The sequence below is a fragment of the Lethenteron reissneri genome, chromosome 17 (assembly GCF_015708825.2).
Source record: "Lethenteron reissneri isolate LAM-NWPU_2019-01 chromosome 17, ASM1570882v1, whole genome shotgun sequence".
NCBI classification, from domain to species: domain Eukaryota; kingdom Metazoa; phylum Chordata; class Hyperoartia; order Petromyzontiformes; family Petromyzontidae; genus Lethenteron; species Lethenteron reissneri.
This window is the reverse complement of record NC_083795.1, coordinates 8,922,584-8,942,169: the sequence shown is the minus strand read 5'-3', so window position 1 is coordinate 8,942,169 and position 19,586 is coordinate 8,922,584. Positions and strand designations below refer to the sequence as shown.

At 40.3% G+C, this 19,586-nt stretch overlaps 1 protein-coding gene across 2 annotated transcripts in view; it reads left to right on the top strand.

Annotated features, from left to right (window-relative positions):
• The window catches only part of LOC133343439 (VPS10 domain-containing receptor SorCS2-like), an 81,254-nt gene that overhangs the window by 12,544 nt on the left and 49,124 nt on the right, over positions 1 to 19,586 (top strand). For both annotated transcript variants that reach the window (XM_061553057.1, XM_061553056.1), the window contains exon 3: positions 11,102 to 11,201. In XM_061553057.1, the coding sequence (XP_061409041.1) occupies positions 11,102 to 11,201 (100 nt within the window). The remainder of the gene's footprint in view (positions 1 to 11,101; positions 11,202 to 19,586) is intronic.

Below are 19,586 nucleotides of genomic sequence, written 5' to 3'. Positions count from 1 at the left end.
ATGGCTGGCACGGCATGGGGAGGCCTTCATCCTGCACCGGATTGACAAATAGCAGTACACTATGATTACTACTACTACTACGCAACAGATAACAACATATTAATACATAGTACAAAATTGACTGCTGCCAAAATGAGATGGCTAATCTTAAAGTACGTAATTAGCACCTTAAAATGTGCTGTTTTAAGAACGTGTATTGTATTAAACGTGTACATTTTGAAGTATAGCCCAGAATAGCCACATACTTTTTGTGTTTCAGGTGATACTTGATCCTGACTGTAAACATATTTCTTGATGAACGAGGACCATATAAACATTGCTATTTCAATTTGCAACAGCTACTTGACGCATTGGTTCAAGATGTAAGACCATTTTGTAAGGTGAGCCTTGGTGAAAATATATATGGCATTGGCACTCTTAGAATCACTCCTTTGTGAAATATCATTAATATCGCTCAGCAATGGATGTCTCCTGCCTGCTCTGATCCATTACGGCTGTTGCGATATGTAGAGGCATTAGACGCCAACTGTGAAAAGATGCCATTCCGTATATAGATTTACATGATCGTTCGGCTCTGGATTAAAAAAAAATAGTTTGTATAGTTGAGACACCTTGACACGAATTCTCAATCACTGCACGGCTTTGGTGTGCACATTACATACTTTAAATTTATCATGTTCTGCTTCCTTTGGCTGCTGTTAAAAAGCAGAATTGCTGACATACGTGTCAAGTATGAAGTATGGGATGACGTATTCGTCATAGTGGTCGTTGAAATCTAAGTGCCGGCGGGGACAGCATTTGTTGAGTTAATCTGGTAAAAGCTCTGCATTCACCCTTCAAGCGTGATGCTATAAATGACATTGACATTCAGACCTTATAAGCCTATTATTGTATTAAGGTCTGCATACAGTATACCCCACATTAAACTCTGGTGATGGAAGTGGAACAAAAATGGAGAGCACATCTCTGGATTTTTGTGAATGACAGAAATGGTGGAAAGGATTTGAACTGCATAACACTTGCTTTAACAGGATTACTTTAGACATTTTAACTAAATTGGGGGAAAAAATTGTAATCCCAATAAAATAGAAAGCTAATCAGGCAAAATGTGACCCACGTTTTTTTCTTCTGAAACTCTTGGGTTTTGTGAATACCAATGCTGAAATATTTATTTGGTATCGCTGCCAACGTGGCAGCATTCCATGTGGACAGAGCATCAATTCCAGCCATTGCCAGGAAGCCCGGGCATGTTGACAGAGGACTCGCATGCATTCCTAATTGTCATCATTTTCAATTGCTTTTCTTAGTCGTGGAATATAATGACAAGCATGCACGCACCTGTGTCTACCATCATGCCCCGGTGCTCCGTTATTCCTGTGTGGAATAAAGCCACATTCAAAGTGATTATATGTTACAGGGAGAACTACAAAGAAAGGGATATTGCCTTTTCTCAAAAGACTTATTCAATAATTTTGAGCACTGTAATCCAAAAGCAACATGATATTTAACAATTTTTTTGAACAGTTCGAAAAACACATTTTATTTTCATACCTCCAAAGGCGATTTCTTCAAATGCTTAATTAAAATATGTTGTGCAATTCGAATCGAAGTATATCAATTATAGATAAATGCTGAAATATAGCTATGTCCATAATAAAAATGCCTCTGCTCATCACCATACTCGCACACTTGCTTTCACTTATACTCACATTTAAAATCCAAATGGCTACACATGGAGGAATATTGAATATGCCAAATTATATGCAAACGGTTCTGTTATATTTCTTGTAATAAAACAAGAGACCAATGCTGAAAAAGCAAGGCAGATGGTGTTTTGCATATGTAGACTAACTTCAGTCACATGCACTGGCACCTAAAGTTACCCACATGGTGCATAAAACCCCGAGCGATGTAAAACGTTGTCTCAATAGGGCGCTTATGATAGTACAGTAATGTAAAATGTTGATTCGTTCATATGCTGAGAATTTGAATTAAATGCCCTCACTGTATTGTTAAACAAATGTGCCTCTGCCGCACTGTTGAATGTCATCGTTGGTAAAAAAGGAAAATAATATTCTAATGACGAACAATTTCTTAAGCACGTAACTATAGAGAGCAGGAGGTTACAGATGTCACAACTGAGCAGAACACCACTGCCCATTATGAAAAAGGTGAAAGCTCCTGTACAAGATGAAATATCTGTGGATATCATCAATGAAGGAAAACCAGCCTGCCCAAATAATACTATTGAAGCTATTTCCTAAATATGTACACAGGAATGAAATATTGTACTTCAATCATGGAATGATGCCTCAGTCATTATCGTATTTAATAAGGGAGTCTAAATTGATTATAATAATTACAGACCCATTAGCCGATCATACTGTATATAAATGGTTTGTGAAGAGCACGTGCAACTGAATAATGCCCACTTTGGAGCTCAACCTACCATATAAGAAAACTGGATTTCGATTTTAAAAAATGCCTACCATTAACAATATACAAACTATAAATCAAATTCCCAAAAGTGACATAAATATAAATACCATCATGCCTGGCTTTTGTAGCCTATGAAATGGCATTTGAGTTTGTGGAAATTGATGCAGTCATCCAAGCTTTTGAAGACCAAGGCTCGGATAAAAAAAAAACATATAGAAACTATTAAAACCACTCATACAATGAGATTGCATGAAGCAAATAAGGACAAGTCAGAAAAGTGTCACAGACGGAGATGTGATTTCACAAATGCTATTCACAGAAACACAAGGTATGTTCCAGAAATTGGATTGGGGAAGTAAGAGGCATAAATAAAATATAGAAAGTCTGAGCCATATCAGATTTGATGACAATGTAGTACTCTTAAAAACATTGTTTTATTTGACCAGGTAAGGCCCACTCAGCTGCATAGATATTTTGTGGCTTTTTAAGTGGAAATGTATAGCAGCTAAATACTCTAAACGCATGTTTCTAAATGTGGAGGGAAAGACCCGGAGGACCCGAGGAAAAATCCACACAACCACGGGGAGAGAGAACATGCAAACTCCAAATATAGAGGCGTCAGGGTCGGGATCGAACCCACAACCTCCTGTATACTAGGTGAAGTATGTAACATCTCGCAAGCAATTGAAAATAATGACAGGAAATATCTGAACATATTAACCTAGAAGGTTGAAAAGTTGGGCTTCATAGAAATGTGAAAACAAACAGAAGTCAGTTTTATCAAAATGTGTCAAACTAAATTATTGTTGAGAACAAAATTATAAAACACAGTAGAGTATGTAGCTGGGACCTTTATTGAAGGCTGAACGGGGTAAAAACGATTGCATAAATAGTTGACTGAGAGCAGGATAGAGTTTTTTTTTTAACGTTGGTAAATAAATATACCAAATATGATCCTTGGCACATAACACCCTGTAGTCTAGACATATTCTTGACTTAAAGCTTTTGTGACTGCAGGAATTCATATTTTGGTATTTTCGTTAAAGCCACGTAGATATAAAAAAAATATCACGACGTTTCGATCGCAACACAGCAATCGTCATCAGGTGAAAAAAAATCCTGCTATATTTTTTCACCTGATGACGATTGCTTGTATTGCGATAGAAACGTGATATGTTTATCATAATTGTTCTATTTACGTGGCTTTACCGAAAGACCCAAAGAATAGACATATTCTATTTAGTACAGGTGTTCTTTGCAGATATGCCCTTTCAATGATATGTCACTTGGGCTATATAAATATCTTCATTCATTCGTATATATATGAAAGGAAAATGTTAATCTTCGTGAAGTCTATTTTAATACTGAGACAAAAATAAATGAATCTAAAAATGCTGTTCGACTCTTTAAATGACGACTGAAGCAGTTTGGGCCACACACAAACCGAATTCATGAAGCAATTTGAAATGCGGAAAGAATAGAGGGTGACTGCTCGGGAGACCGGCTAAATGTATTGGGTTGACCTTAAGGACAAGGCTTTTGTCTGGTGGGTAGATATCGTTCTCAGAAAATTCATAGCACCTCTAAAGCATATTTCTGATGAACCACGAGGGGCTACCTTCTGGTCTTAAGGATGAATTGTGTGCCTCAGTCAGCCCCTTTGATCTGATTTGTTTCTGCATTCAAGCTTTTCTTTTATGCCTAATGCAAAAAAAAAAATACCAAAAACGGTGGCGTGGCAAACGCGGCACTTGCATGTTGAGCGCTGAAGATTCGTAGACTTTGGGATATGTCCCGTGGTGTCCCATGGACCCGATCAGTTGATGGTTTGTCAGGTCAGTCAATGAAGCTCATTTGCAGGTGTAGTTTCTTGAAAAAGTTGAAAATGAGATGCCAAATAATTAATAATTGATATAAGTACATTTTTTCCCTGCCATTTCACAGCACAAGGTTACCGCAAATAAGCTGTGTTTCACAGACAGACACAGTTGCTCTGGTAATGTTGCTATGTTTTTATCCAATTACATAATTTGTGGGTAACTTTCAAATATGGCAGATTTGGACTGTGACACTGGCGCACAAGATCGTCGCAGGACGTTTAGCGTCCACCGTGAAGCAGACGGCATATCCATATTTTTGTTAACACGCGCACGCAGCATTGACCAAGGTAGCTACAAGCCTTGAACCGTGAGCCTCTGCAACGACCGGAAAGCACGCTGCCCTTGGCCACATTGCGACCCTCGCTCTGCGTTCAATGACGCATTATTTTTGGAGTCAAGGTTATGTTGCAGCACCCAACAATGAGCCAAGCAGGATGTAGTCTGCTTACAATCAAGACCCTATTTTTTGTTGTTTGAGTTGTACATGTTTGTGGAAATTAGATTTAAATATTGACTTTCTTAAAATGTGTTAAGAATAAGTTACACTTGTTTAGCGCCTTTCATTTCTATTTGGAGAGTGTTGTTGCCGGGGTTTATTGATTGACTAACACAATAAACCTCGTGGAAATCGACTGCATCGAGTCACCAAGTTCCTATTACAAACTTGATTTGAAGCTTTCGTGACTGCAGGAATTACTCTTGTATTTCTAAGTTTGCTAGGTTTGTTTTCTACCTGATGACGATTGCTTGTGTTGAATTCGAAACGTCGTATTATATTATTTAATTTATTTTCTTTCCACGTGACTTTACCGAAAGAACCAAAGAGTAATTCTTATTACAAGCTAATTCAAATAATGAAAAATAAGGATGACGCCGGGATGCAATGGTTAGTACACTAGACTTCATCATGGGACCTCCTTTGCCAGTACCAAAATATACTAATAGGGTTTTCCCCCTTTTTTCTGGCAACAAAACTGACACCTTTTGCAAGGAATCATGCTTACATTAACCACAATACTTGCAGTCAAATGCAAACAAAAAACAATACTCTGATAATTTATGCATTATCTTTGAAACTGATTGGTGCGCCTTTTGGCGTCATCTGGTCGAACACCATATGAGACGAGGCTCTAAAGAAAGCTGTCTCTGGTGTGGACCAATCAGTTTAAAAGACAATGCATAAATTATCAGAGTTTGTTTTTTGTTTACATTTGACTGAAGTATTGTGGTTAATGTAAGCATGATTCCTTGCAAAAGGTGTCAGTTTTATTGCCAGAAAAAAGGGGGAAAACCCTATTAGTACACTAGACTTGTGATACAGAGGTCACTCACTGGCAGTTGAAACGATGAGCAATGAGTGTGGCAGCCCTGAGTTGAATACCCGGCCAAGTCTAACATCAGTGGCGAGTGATGTTTGAACCAGTCCTGAACACCCCCCCCCCCCCCAAACAATTTGCACTTACACCAACCAGAATGGAGAAGTATGGTCAAAATACCCCATAGGGAGACCTTCATCCAGCGCTGTCGTTACTAACACTGTATTTGCTGTGTTTGTATGTTCAACTTCCTTTGCACCGTATGTAGCCAACTGTGCTAATCGGAGGTGCGTAACGCAGCATGCAAAGAACCACTGCTGTGGTAATAGGGTTAATGATTTAAGAACTTAAGTCAAATTGGCGTAAAACTTTTTTTTATTTTACCAGGTAAGGTCCACTGAGCTATATAGATATTTTTCAGAGGCTCAACGAAGTGGCTTATCACGTAGATATTTACAGCAGCCAAATACTCTAAATGCACGTTTCTCTAAATGTGGAGGGGAAAACCCGGAGGACCCAGAGGAAAATTCACATAAACACGGGGAGAACACTCCAAATATACAGGTGTCAGGGTCGGGATCGAACACGACGACCTTCTGTATACCAGGCGAGGTAGTTAACATATCACCACCATAGCGCTATACAGCTGCGGTGTCTGATGAGTGCTGCTATCCAGCGCTGAAATTGGCAAAAATCTCCTGATGTGAGCGACTCAGTGGGGAAGCATCGCCCGCGAGAAACAACGCTTCATTCATCTGGCGGTCGTCATAGAGAACACTAAATACATTTGGCGAAGGAAGCGGTCATCGATCATTTCGATTCACTTCGTAATAACATACACAGTGCGGGTGTATGCTGGGATATTTTTGAGTACAGTGTACGCTTTTCATCGCTATGAATGAGTTTAAATTGTTAATTGTGGCCATTGTGGTCGCATTATGCAGTTCAGTGTGTCTATGAAGACACAACAACAGCTGTTCTGTTGCACTGTTTAACAAGCCCAATGGAAGAACCCTTGTGTAATTATGAGCATGTATGCTGCAGGAAGGGTAGCTTATCCCCCCCTGCTTCTGTTGATTTTTAGGCTTCTCCTTGATCACTCTGCGGTTCACTGGATGTGATTGTGGGGTCAGCTTCTGGGTTGAGCATGATTCCGGCATCCCTGGGGGCGGGGGGCTTTTCCGGAACGGCTACTGACTGACCGGGGGGACCCCCGCGTCCCCACTTCAACATCCGGACATACAACTACATCGACAATGTGAACCGGGTGCCTGTTTCGTCAAATGCATTCGCCCGTGTCCCTAAGGAAAGGGTGGGACGCGAATTAGCGGTTGAAAGGAAAGCGTGCGCCATATTAATCATGGCGCACAGTTCACTCCATGGGCTTGAGTAGAACATTCAGAATGTCCTACCTACATCTATCTGAAACCCCATGGTTATTCACTGCCTAGCAACCTGACACGATCTCAGCAACATATTTGCCTTGGGATTAGGTGTGCTGCGGATAAAATGCCTTCATTAATATTATATCTTTTCCCCCAGCCCTTTGTTAATCCACGAGTCATAGGAGTCCTTCCCCGTGCTGTATCAGTCATGGGAATTGTTTGATCATATTTTACAACGCTGCTCAGTGCGGGTTGGTGAAGAATGGTGGCTGGGGCAGGATCCGGTTTAGATATTGCTCGCCACTGATGCGAGCCGTGGCTGGGTATTGAACGCAGGCCATCAGGTGCACACCGAAGCGTGCAAACCACTGCGCCACTATGCAACCCAAATGCTATAAACAGAATACCATATATGATATATGGATGTGCATTTGTGAGCGTGAGCGTGTGTGGCAGCTGTCGAGTCGAGAGAGAAAAACACGTGTGTGTGTATGAATAAAGGCAAAAGTGGACATTTTGACTGCTGATTCTTTTCATGGAATCTAGAGGATATGCATTGTCTGAAGAAAGCCAGGTGGCCAAAATATAACTATTTTTGAAATGTGAGAAAAAATGTATAATATTTTATTAAAAAGTGTATTCATGTTAAAAAAATACTTTTCGCTTGCATATGCACAATATTTTGTGCATTTGTGTAGAATGTATGTAGCGTATTATATACACATTTTTTGATTGTGCAACAAAAACTGCCCTGAAGTGTATCAAACAGTACATGAGTACATTATTTCTATCTCTTAAAAAAATATTCTGTAAAGTCCTCCAATTTTTTTATCTTCATAATAAATGCCGGAATTTTCTGGATCCCCAAGTCTTGAGAACACTTAATAGCGACTGTTTAAAAAAAAGAATAAATGCAACTTAATCTATTAATATGTTATTAAAAGTTATATTTTAATGTCTTACACTACTTTACATACAGCTCTGTAATTTATAGATCTATACACTAAACAAATTTAGCTGAAGTTAAAACTGTCCACTATTTAAGTTTGTATCATATTGCTCCCTCATTCCAATTATACGGACACGTGTGTAGTGTTTTCTGGTGGTGTCTTGCGCTGTAGTAATTGTTTTTATTTCTTGCAAACATTTACATATTTATCATGTGCACATTGTGCTGCTGAGGGAAATATATTCCCAAAGGCAGCAGCTGTGGTGCATTTATTTAAAAAACTCCCCCGTAATGGTTCCAAACGGTCAGAGATGACTCGCACCCACCGTGGCTTGCAACTTATTATGACATTGGCTTAACCAGAGGGCTAACATTGATTTGCTCATCCATGGGTGGAAAATCCATGACTTATTGTTACCATCAAACAACTAGTTAAAGAATGATGCATAGATTTTCGTAGTTGTGCTGTATAGCTCTCCGATGTGTTTTTTTTGTGTTGTACCACGTGGTTGTTTGGCACAATGCCCCACATTTTACTCCACGTGGGAATTCAGTTCCTGACGAAACTCCCGACATAAGTAAGTGAATCGTTGGACATCGTGCAGATCAGCACACGGTACAACTCAAACACAGATTGGAATGGTATAACTAATTCAAGAGCTGCTACATTGAAATATAGTGTTAAAAAACTGCATCAACCAGCTCTTCAGAAAATAACGTATTTTTATTGCATTTTTTCTTCAGGGCTCAAAATATGTTTGCACCACCCGGGACACCGCACCCATTATACCTCTCATTATGGCTGTGCAACTAGGCACATGGCCATCTCCCGGTCATCTCCAGTTTAGCAGTGTGACCCAGAATATATTTAATGTGAAATTAAGCTCTGCCCTTCTCTAAAAGGGAACCTACCACAGCGTAATAGTTAGCACACTGGATTTGCAATCCAGACGTCACTGGTTCGATCTCCCATAGTGTCAGTTGAAATATGTGAGTTTATTCAATCCCCCCCCCCTCACCTCTGTCCATCCATTACTATAAATGGGTACAATCGGCAGGTCAAGTGTGGTGGGATAAAGTGTGGGTTACTCCCACCTCTTCCGGCACGTGTGGCCAGCATGGGAGAGTAGCCCAAAATACTCTCGAGGGGGGGGGGGGCAGCAGTGGCGTGAGCAAGAGTTTGGAGGGTTACCTTTAACCTTTTATATTTAAACACAGGGGAAAAAATGACGTATCAACCAGCCCTTCTGAAAATCTTGTTCGTTACATTTTGAGCTCTATCTGCAGAGACTTAATAGTTTCAGCTCGGTATGTTCGGGTTTGGTGACTCAGAAAAATATACCTGTGCCCGGTCCACCACGTCCACGATACCTCTCACGATGGCCGTGGCTATTGGTCACGTACCACCTACTCCGTTCTACCAGCGACCCGGAAAAATAGCGAGAAACGAAGCCCTATCCTCGCCTAAAATAGATTGGGTCTGCTGACATTTTCTTTCACGTCACACACCTGCTCGGCCATTCTGCACGGTCAGACATTGGAAAACCAAAATCGTGTCCGAGGGCCGGATGATTTTTGAGGACGTTCACGCGTGGGGGGTGGAGGGACATCCCTCACCGCGTCCGTTCACAACGGAGCCCTTGCAAGGGGGTTGACTCTTGATTACATTAGACAGCTGTGAGTGGTCTTCGCCCGTCCATGCGGCCTCGGCAATGAGCCACGTAATGGAGGCTGGAGTGCCCAGTGGGTGGGGGATGACAATCCGCCAGTGTGGATCAACTCGTTTCGGCGCTTCGAGCAAAAGGCGGGCGGGGGTCATGGCGCATTTGAGCTCAATAGGGATTCGCTCAATGTAAAGTCCTTGAATGCGTTGTGTGGTTTAAGCAGCAGAGTTCGCTCGTCTCGGGCATTAGTGGTTGCCAGGGATTGTTTTGATGTCCATTGCCCTCAATTCTGTTGAAATGTGTAAAAAATAAACCAGACGAATGAATGCTATATATAACTTGCTTAGTATTATGTGGAAGATATTACGCATTATTATTTATGCATTATTAAGCATGGGTGTATGCGTTCATTCATGATAATAATTTTTTGGCAGTCAACTATTTTGTGTTTATTATTCGTCTGTGTTTTTTGTAAATTCACGTATTGCCATGTGATATGATCAGTCGGGGTCTAACGATACATACATTCATCAATTGCTATCTATTCATGACGAACGAATTGTATATAAGTCAAAATGCATTGCATTGAAGTGCGTGCAGGAATCAATTCGCTTATACAGTACATGTATATGTTGTATGTGATGAATCCACATGACCCCTTCAGCAAATAACGGTCAGCAAGTTTCACCACAAATGTAAAAAGTAAAAATATCCTCGAATTGAATGTTTACCCTGATTAACATGCAGCCCTACGGCGTGTGGGGAAAGGGGGGAGGGGCGCCTAGGGGATCTTGTTGAAGGTTCAGCGCCCCTTTTAAATTCTTATAGTTTCAAGTTTGTTTCACATTGATTGTGTCGTGCACCCCTGAGGTTGCCTTAATCAAGGTCGCACACTTCAGGGTTGTTAGCGTTGAATCGTTGTTATAAGAAGCTTCGGGGCATTGACGTGGCCTCGCAGTAGCCCGTTCAATGCTTGTTGCAGAGTTAATGGTTCGTATACTGGCGGCCACCCTGATTAATACTTCTGGTGTAATAACCGATATAATACGTTTAACATGTAGGCTTTCGCGGTAAATATCATCCAGATCGCATAAATACGCGATCGTGTAAATACGCTATCTAACCCCCCAAAAAAAATCTGTATTATGGACGATATAATACGCTCTGTCTGCTTCGCAGTGGATGGAAAAGATCCAATGATGTTATTCACAAGAGTAGGCCATGGTGTACCAGTATCAAGGTCCAAATGGAAATTACAATGCTGAGTTTGGGATTATACATAGCAATCGTCGCCCGTTATGCGCATAATAATACCCCAGATCATTCTTTCAAATGAAACTCCTGGTCTCCTGAGTTCTCACATGGTTAAACAAAATACACTTGAAACTCACAGTTGAAGCTGAGTGGTTATGGCTGTACAAATGTGTGGTTTGCTGGTCTAGGATTGACTCTGTGCCAATCTCTGCAGGTCTACGAACTATGGAGCATCTTACACGAAGCTCACAGACAAACTCGACCCCAAGGCGATCCTGGTGGCCCTCTACGTCTGCCCCAGCAATAAAAAGAAGGTTGGTCGATGCCATCAGTTAATAGTATACAGCCCCATTGGAACCTCATTTGCCAGTAAAAATATGATAATTGGTTTTTCACCCTTATATCTGGCAACAAAACTGACACCTTTTTTACAAGGAGTCATGTTTACATAGACCACAATACCTGCAGTCATAATGCAAACAAAAAACATAATTCTGATAATGTGCACTGTCCTTGAAGTTGATTGGTCCACACCCGAGACAGCTTTCCTTAGAGCCTAGTCTCACATGGGTTGGACCAGATGACGCCAAAAGGCACATTATCAGAGTTATGTTTTTTGTTTGCATTATGACTGCAGGTATTGTGGTCTATGTAAACAAGACTCCTTGTAAAAAAAGGTGTCAGTTTTGTTGCCAGATAGAAGGGTACAAAAACAATTATCAATATACAGCCCTTTGTCTGTTCACTGCTGGTCGAATGCCTCCTCATCCCCATGTGGGCCATCGGGGTGTTTGTTGGACCATTCCTCACCATGTCGGGCAGTGCATGTTGGTGGAGGGAACTCCCAGGACTGGTTAGGGAATCGCTCGCCGCTAAGGTTAGCTGTGGCTGGGAATTGAATTCGGGCTGATGGGTTCATAGCGCAGCGCGCTAGGCACTGCGTCACTGCTCCCCACTGTTGTGAATAATAACGGAACTTATTTCTCAAGTCTTGAAGCGGGACGTGTTTACTGCATATAGAGAGAGATATCCCATGCTTCATTGCAATGTGAGATAGAGTTTCACTTATGTGCCTGCTCATTTTGTATTCTATATTAAACATAGGGCTGCAGGTTCATAGCACAGTGCACCAACCACTCCATCACTGCTCCACCCTACCTTCAATTAGACCGTCCTTATTTAAAGGACAGAGTTGTTTTGCTTATGAATTGCAGCCTAAATGACAATGTGTTAGTTATGGGGGAGTACTGCACGTTGTGTTTCGAGACTGCAGCTGTGCACATCTCAATATGTGTCATTACCGCGAGTCAGTTGGTAATTATGTTATAAGTAGATAGATTTTGTACATTTGATGTATTTTTAAATAATGTAAAGGGGGAAAAAAACGTTATTTTTTGGAGTAGTTAATAATCCCCTTTATGCGATATGGCTGACACATATTGTTTACCGAAATGTGTTTGCCCTCTGAATGTCGGGCTGTGTTGAGGCAAGCAGGGATATTTTTGTTACTGCACAGTGCTGCTTATACTTCACGTTTTTTAGAATATTGGAGCTAAACGGGATTGTAAAGAAACACTAAGATGATACGAAATAATTTTAAGAAATGTGTAATGATGTAATTTCCCTGTTTACAATGTGTGTTTTGGACAAAATTAAAATACGATTTTCTGACAGCAAATCACTGAGTCCTCATTTAGTAACCCTATTGGGCATGTTTGACCAATTTCTGACAAACAGGCTCATATATGTTCCTGAATTGCATCGTAAATTGTTGTAATGTGAAGGGTATCTGACCTGCTCCTCCAAACAACCTGGTTTCATGATTCCAAGTCAATACTTAAAACAAAGCATCAGTCTTTTCTGTGAAAAAAATATGGATTTCTACAGTGTAGCTCTTATTGAGGTAGGCTTTATTTTTGTTACCAATTTTGTCTTGTTAAGGTCCTTACTCGGACTGTGCGCAGTAGGCATTTGTGTTGAATTACAGCAATTCCGGTGTTTGCTGTCTGCTGCCCTGAGAGAGATGCAACTCAGCCTTGAGAGATGTAGCAGAGGTTGATGGAGTGCAATGACGATGATGTATGCAATGCAACGGGTCAGCTCTCCATTCCAAAGATAAATAACCAAGTCGATTGTTACCTGGTGGATTTCAATGATCAATATCATCTACTGTAAATATATGCTCACATTGGTGAAATAAAACAATACAATACCAATGCAATGATATCATCACATTGGTTTGATTAATCAGAAAGTGTACTATTTACTGCAAATCACTTTCAAACCCTTCCCTCCCCTCCCCCATTGACTTGTGACATATCTGGGATGGAGTGGTGGCGCGGTGGTTAGTGTACTGCACTCTGAACCCAGTGACCTCATTTCGATTCATGGCCATGGCTAACGTCAGTGGGATATGATATCTGAACTGGTACTCCTTGCAAACTTCACAAACGCACCTCCGATTACCACGGTTGGCTTAGTACAGTGCGAAAGGAAGTTCAACATACATACATACAAACATGCATTTTCACCAGTTCGGTTGAAACATGGAAAAACAACCACCACGACTGACACAGGGTAACCTTCATTCAGAAGTGTATTGGCAAATAACTGTAAATTATTACTATTATCCCATATGTTGTACACGTCCTGATTTGCATCGCTTCAGTTTGTATATACACACATAACAATATGTTCGCAATATTCTTCGGATTGTCTCGAGAACTCGAGAATAACTATAGCCACGCTTTGACAGCAGCGATGTCAAAATTATAAGGAAGGTGGCTCATTCATTCTTCATAAATCTATCAAAGATCTCTTTTAACTCTTTTTCCAACACATTCACAGCAAAGCTTTCCCCCTCCAAGCATGCGTTTGATGTTGTGCAACAAGTAATGCTCACAATTCACTTTGTACGAGAGCTTCTTAGACTACGTGGTGTGTCATTAATGTTGTAGCTTTCTACACTACACTTTGGAATCACATTATCTAATTACATATCTAGGTTCTTGTATATAAATTGACATTATTTCAGAATGAAAATTACAAATAAGGGCTTAGAGACTATTTAACATTAAAAGTGCGACTCCACTAAAATTTGAATGGCTCATATTGATTAATGCAATGCAAACTCACAGCACAGATGGTTCAGTGGGTATTGCTCGAAAGAGACTTACAAAAGATAGTTTACAATAGCAGTATATTATTCAATAATGCATTATACATGGAAAATAATCACTATTGAAACCAAGAAATACTTACACCTACCCTATAGAGTATTCTGCAATTACGTATTCATGAAACGGGACTGTGTTTATACTCTTTGGTTTTTTCGGTAAAGTCACTTAGGTAAAAAATAAAATAAATGAAAACAACTAAATTAAATCACGACGTTTCGGATGCAACACAAGCGTCCGTCATCAGGTGGGAAGGCATGGCCTCATGCTGATGCAGACTGTTTTTTTTATATTCAAAATCATCCGTTGTTATCCGTGCAATACTTTACCTGTCTGCTCGATCCTTAAACATATTTTTGCTTCTTGCCATGTATAAGGGTGCAATGATGCGTAGGATATTTGAAATGAGAGTGAAGACACTGGAGCATCCCCATTGGTCTTGACGGACTGCTTTTCTGATCCCAGAAATAAGCTGCGAGAAATAAAAATACCCAGGACATGACCCCGTGTCACCATCGCTAGCCGTCTGCTGCACCCTCTGCATTCCATTTGAGAAGCAGTATCTTCTTTGTGATGCGCAAGCTTGGCTCTCTCACGTGCTGCTGACGTGTTACGGTTCTGAATGATGGGGAGTAAAAAAAAAATATGAAATACCAACGCGAGTCGATATCGCGTCCAACTAAATATACTGTTTTCATTTCTTTTTGCTGTTCATATTGAATAAACAATATATTGAGTTTTTTTTATATCACAATAAAACGCCAAGCTATATCATGGAATTTGTTTAAGGTTATTGATTGGAAATTACATACAAAACTAATTGCATAATACTGTAGACACGCATGAGAGATGCACATGTACAGTCTGATTTGTAAATCCACTGCTGGATCAGGGCCTCCCCATAGTGTACGGATCGTGGGGGTTATATGACTACATATTCTTAGGTTTTTTTCCGGGAAAGTCACCTGAAGACGGAAGCTTGTGTTGCCTCCGAAACGTCGTGATTTTTATTTTATTTAACTTTTATTAATTTACATTTTTTTACCTACGTGACTTTACCGAAAAAACCTAAGAATATGAATCCTTGTAGTCACGAAAGCTTCAAATCTAGAATGATATGACTACACTTCACCATGCTGGTCAGTGTGGGTTGGTGAAAGTGTTCTGAGAGATATTAAAATTATATTAACAATGCGATAAATAATAATGTACTTCTCGTCATAAACAGTAGACAATTTTTTTAATCTATTTATAAAGTCCTGGTGTAATAATACGGCTCTTGTTAAGAGTGACATTTTAAATTACAGCATCATTTGGAACTGCATTTAACAAATGTTCAATCATTCACTATAAAGAAACATTCTTATCATGCGCTTTACATCAAACAATGCATAAGTATATATAAAGATTCTAGATTTGAAGCTTTCGTGACTGCAAGGATTCATACTCTTAGTTTTTTCGGTAAAGTCACGTAGGTAAAAAAATGAAATAAAAATTAATAATTATTTTATTTTTATTAATTTTAATTTCTTTTTTTTACCTACGTGACTTTACCGAAAAAACTAAGAGTTTATATATAAAGATACATATATAATGTGTACAGGTACAGCCTTTGTCAATACACTACTGGATCAACACCATGTTGAGCATGGGGGGGGGGTACCTTTGGCCATACTTCACCACACTGGTCAGTGTGGATTTGATTAAGAGGGTGTGCAGCAAGACTGATGCTGATACCACCCATGGCTGACTAACTGAAAATCTGATTCAGGCTCACAGTGCAGTGCGCTAACCACTATGCCACTCCTCTACCGTGAGGATGCATGTGTTAGGAGATCACGCAGACATGCGCTTTGGATCGGTGATATTAAAGCATAGGATTTGTTATGCAAAGGCCATGGTCTGGACAGCACAAGTCACATGGGACCACATGGTCCGGCAGATATTTATCTTGGAGTTTCTATATCGGAATGGATTGTGCATGCAATAACCGCTTTTGCTCAGAATGCACTATTGTTCATATTAAAACCCCGGATATTGTCTTACTAACAATATAAAATCTGTAACCAATGGTCCACAAATATGCATAATTGTCACGTTGTTTATGGCATTGTATGTTTAGCTCACAGAAAATTGAATTGTACTGTCCTGGAGCTATACCACTTGCGTATACAAATTCAACTTTCATGAAAGCAATAAACTGTAGCTGGTGCGATATTAGAGTATGCTTTTTTTGGTCCTGAAATTGTGCATAGTAGAAGAAAGCCGAGGGAGAGTAACGAGTATCCAGCACGTTGCCCAGGGCATTTGGAATAAAAACTTGTTTGCTGCCCACATTCACGCGAGTGGTTTTGGGCAGCGTGGCAGATGTCCCTGCTGCATGCTGATGCCCTGGCGTTTGCGTCGGCATTTGGTTCCGTGACAGCTGACGTGACCTGTGCTGTGTAGTTTTGCATACTCATTGGCCCAGCTGTGCAAGGCCTCCCGAGCGTAAGGAAATTGGCAGACTCAGGCCGCGGTTTCGACCGATTGAAACGTTTCTGCCGATGTTGATGCTCAAGAGTGAGGCCGTGGCAGTAGGGCGGAGGAGAGTTACGCAGAAAGTAGTGGAATAATGATATGCATCGCAAATAATATTTAAATAAAAGTATTGAGTTGGTTTTATAAGTGGTCGAAAATGCTATTGAAGGGTAACAAATTGTCACCTTTTTATTTTGTCAGAATCGGACAGTAGAATACAATTGTTTGTGTTAGGTGCTACCATAATAATAATTTACAACATATAACCAGAAAAGCATAATTTCATCAACAAAATGTAGGACGGTTCTCTATTGGGATATTTGGCAAATGTCATGAATGCGTGTTTAGCACATGAGAAGAAACCAGAGTAATTGGAGAAGGCCCACACAGTAGTGGGATGTTAACCATCTCGCCTGGTATACAGGAAGTCGTGGGTTCGATCCAGACCGAGATGCCTATATATTTGGAGTTTGCAAGTTCTTCCCGTGGTCACGTAGATTTTCCTCCGGGTACTCCGGTTTTTCCCTGCCCATTTAGAAACATGCATATGGAGCATTTGGCTGCTTTACATTTCCACATGAGCCACTTCATCGGGCTATTATTTGTGGCCAGGACAATTCTGAAAAAAAAGCTATATTACTCAGCGGGCCTTACCTGTTAAAATAAAACATAGTTTAGTTTGATCGTGTACTATGTCTACATCATCTGACAAGCCCTGGCAATCAGCCATCCAAGTACTTATTAAGTTCAAGTCTGCTCAGCTACTGCTCAGATTTGACAAAACCAGGCACATTAGGTGACATAGACAAATGTACAGTATTTACAAAAACATATCTTGGTTCAAAGCTTTTTCTTGGACTTCAGAGTCATAAAAAAGTAATTCGCAACAGTAATATTATATACTTGGAAATATATTTCATGGGTTCAATACTGATTTCAGCACAGAGGTCACTGGCAAGGCAACGTTGATTTGTTACTGTGTTAAGAAGAAAAAGTCAGATGTGGTCTGCATCTCTTGCTACATTTTGCTGCAAAACATATTCAACACCCCAGTACTTCAATGCTGCTCCAAGCATTATTAGAAAATATATTGCCTCTCAGATACAATAAAATAACAAGGTTTTATTTTTTTTACAAAATACAGTTAAACGTGGAAAATCCAATAATTTTCTAAAAGCATACTTGACATTTCAACAAATTAAGATGACCCTGATGTCATTAAAACATGCACTTTCCCTCTCCTCGGTAGTGAAATTCACGTTTAGGGCATTCTTTCCTCCCCCCCATTCACATTTAGATTTTCCTCAGGAGATTAAAAATCAATATTCATTTTTGGTATTGACATTTGTGATTTATGAACAATCTTATTTTAGCTTCCTCGGGCAGCGCTGGTTTCTACTTAGGTGCCTCATCCCCCTGTCTTTGCGTGAGGTAGTGATGGTGTGTGCAGGACGCAAATTGCATTACTTGCACTTCAGAATGCATTAGAGGGGCAAGCAATCTGCCTGCTGCAAAAGCCAGCCAAGCATGGCTTTTCATTCCATTTCCCACCAGGCTCTACAAAACACAGGGACAGTATTTAATCCAGAGAGGCCAGTTGCTCCCATGGTCTTCAGTGCAGGCGAAGAAGCCTCAACGTTTTTAGTGGATATGTTCTTATGCCTATTATCAATAACCTTTAAATATTCCCAATCTCATCAGATCTAGGAAGCTAAGCAGGATTGAGTATTTGATCCCGAGAGGGCAGTTGCTTTTGTGGTCTTAAATACACGTTGTTGTTCAACTTCTTTCGCACCGTATGTAGCCAACTGTGCTAATCAGAAGTGCGCGGGAACGGACAACAAATTAAACAGAAAAAGCAGTTCGAAAGAAGTGAGTTTTCAATTTCGAAGAAAAAGTGAAATTATCTAATATTTCCAATAGCACTTTTACTTACGCCTGTGACCAATTCAGCCAGAAAGCCACAAACCTTGTCAGATATCAGAAACGAATCAAGGTTGAGCCTGGATAGTATTTAAATGGATGACCGCAAGTCAAGGCACCTCGGGAGCTACACTGTCGGCATTAGAGAGCAGTGCAGCTAAATCCATTGTTGTACCCTGCCATGGCCTCACATCTGTGCTCCCCGCCTTCACCACACTGTTGTGACCAGCATCATAAGTAAAGCATGGTCAAATAAACCCGATGACCCGCACGGCATGAGGGAGGCCATCGTACTGAAAAAAAGGCTGTACGTGTACATTTTACTTATACGGATTCCTTCGCAGTAATGGGTAATATATCGTTTAACACTGAAGACTTCAAAGTTAAAACATGTTTTAAAAAAAAGCCTGAAGAGAAAATAAATCGTAGTAAAGTGCATTATAAAGCTTGGGCTCACTGTAAAGACTGGGTCAATGAGACATTAGTCCTGAGTGTCCGTGTTAAGTGTGTCCAATATGTTTAACCCTGGCAGGGCATTTACATGACTCCTGCACACACAGAATGATCCTACATGATCCTTAAAACATGTATATTCACCTTTAAAACATTTGTGTTAAAGTGCCTCTAGACTTGTTTGTTGACGTGAAATTACTGATGACATCCTATCTGATTTAGATTAAACATTTCAGCCGCTACTTGCACTTTTGCTTTGGAAACCTCTGTTTACTCATACGACTGCGTAGGTTTTCACGCGTGTGACGTATGTCCCTTCTATATGTGTTCTGGTTGAACCGCGTGTTTGGCACGATATCTGACGTTTTACTCCATGTTCTGGGAGCTTCTTCAGGAATTAAATTCCAGCACTTCGAGCAAAACAAATGTTTGGACATTAGACCGAACAACACGTGGTACAACTCGAAAACACATCAGAGGAGTTTCAATTGAATTCCATGAAAATTGAGATAATGGAAGAATACAGTCATTAACTTGTTTACTTCACAATGAATGTGTGAATTCGCAACCCACGGTCTCTCAAAGTCAATCACAGTTGGATTTCTGTAGCTGGAGGAATTGTACAAA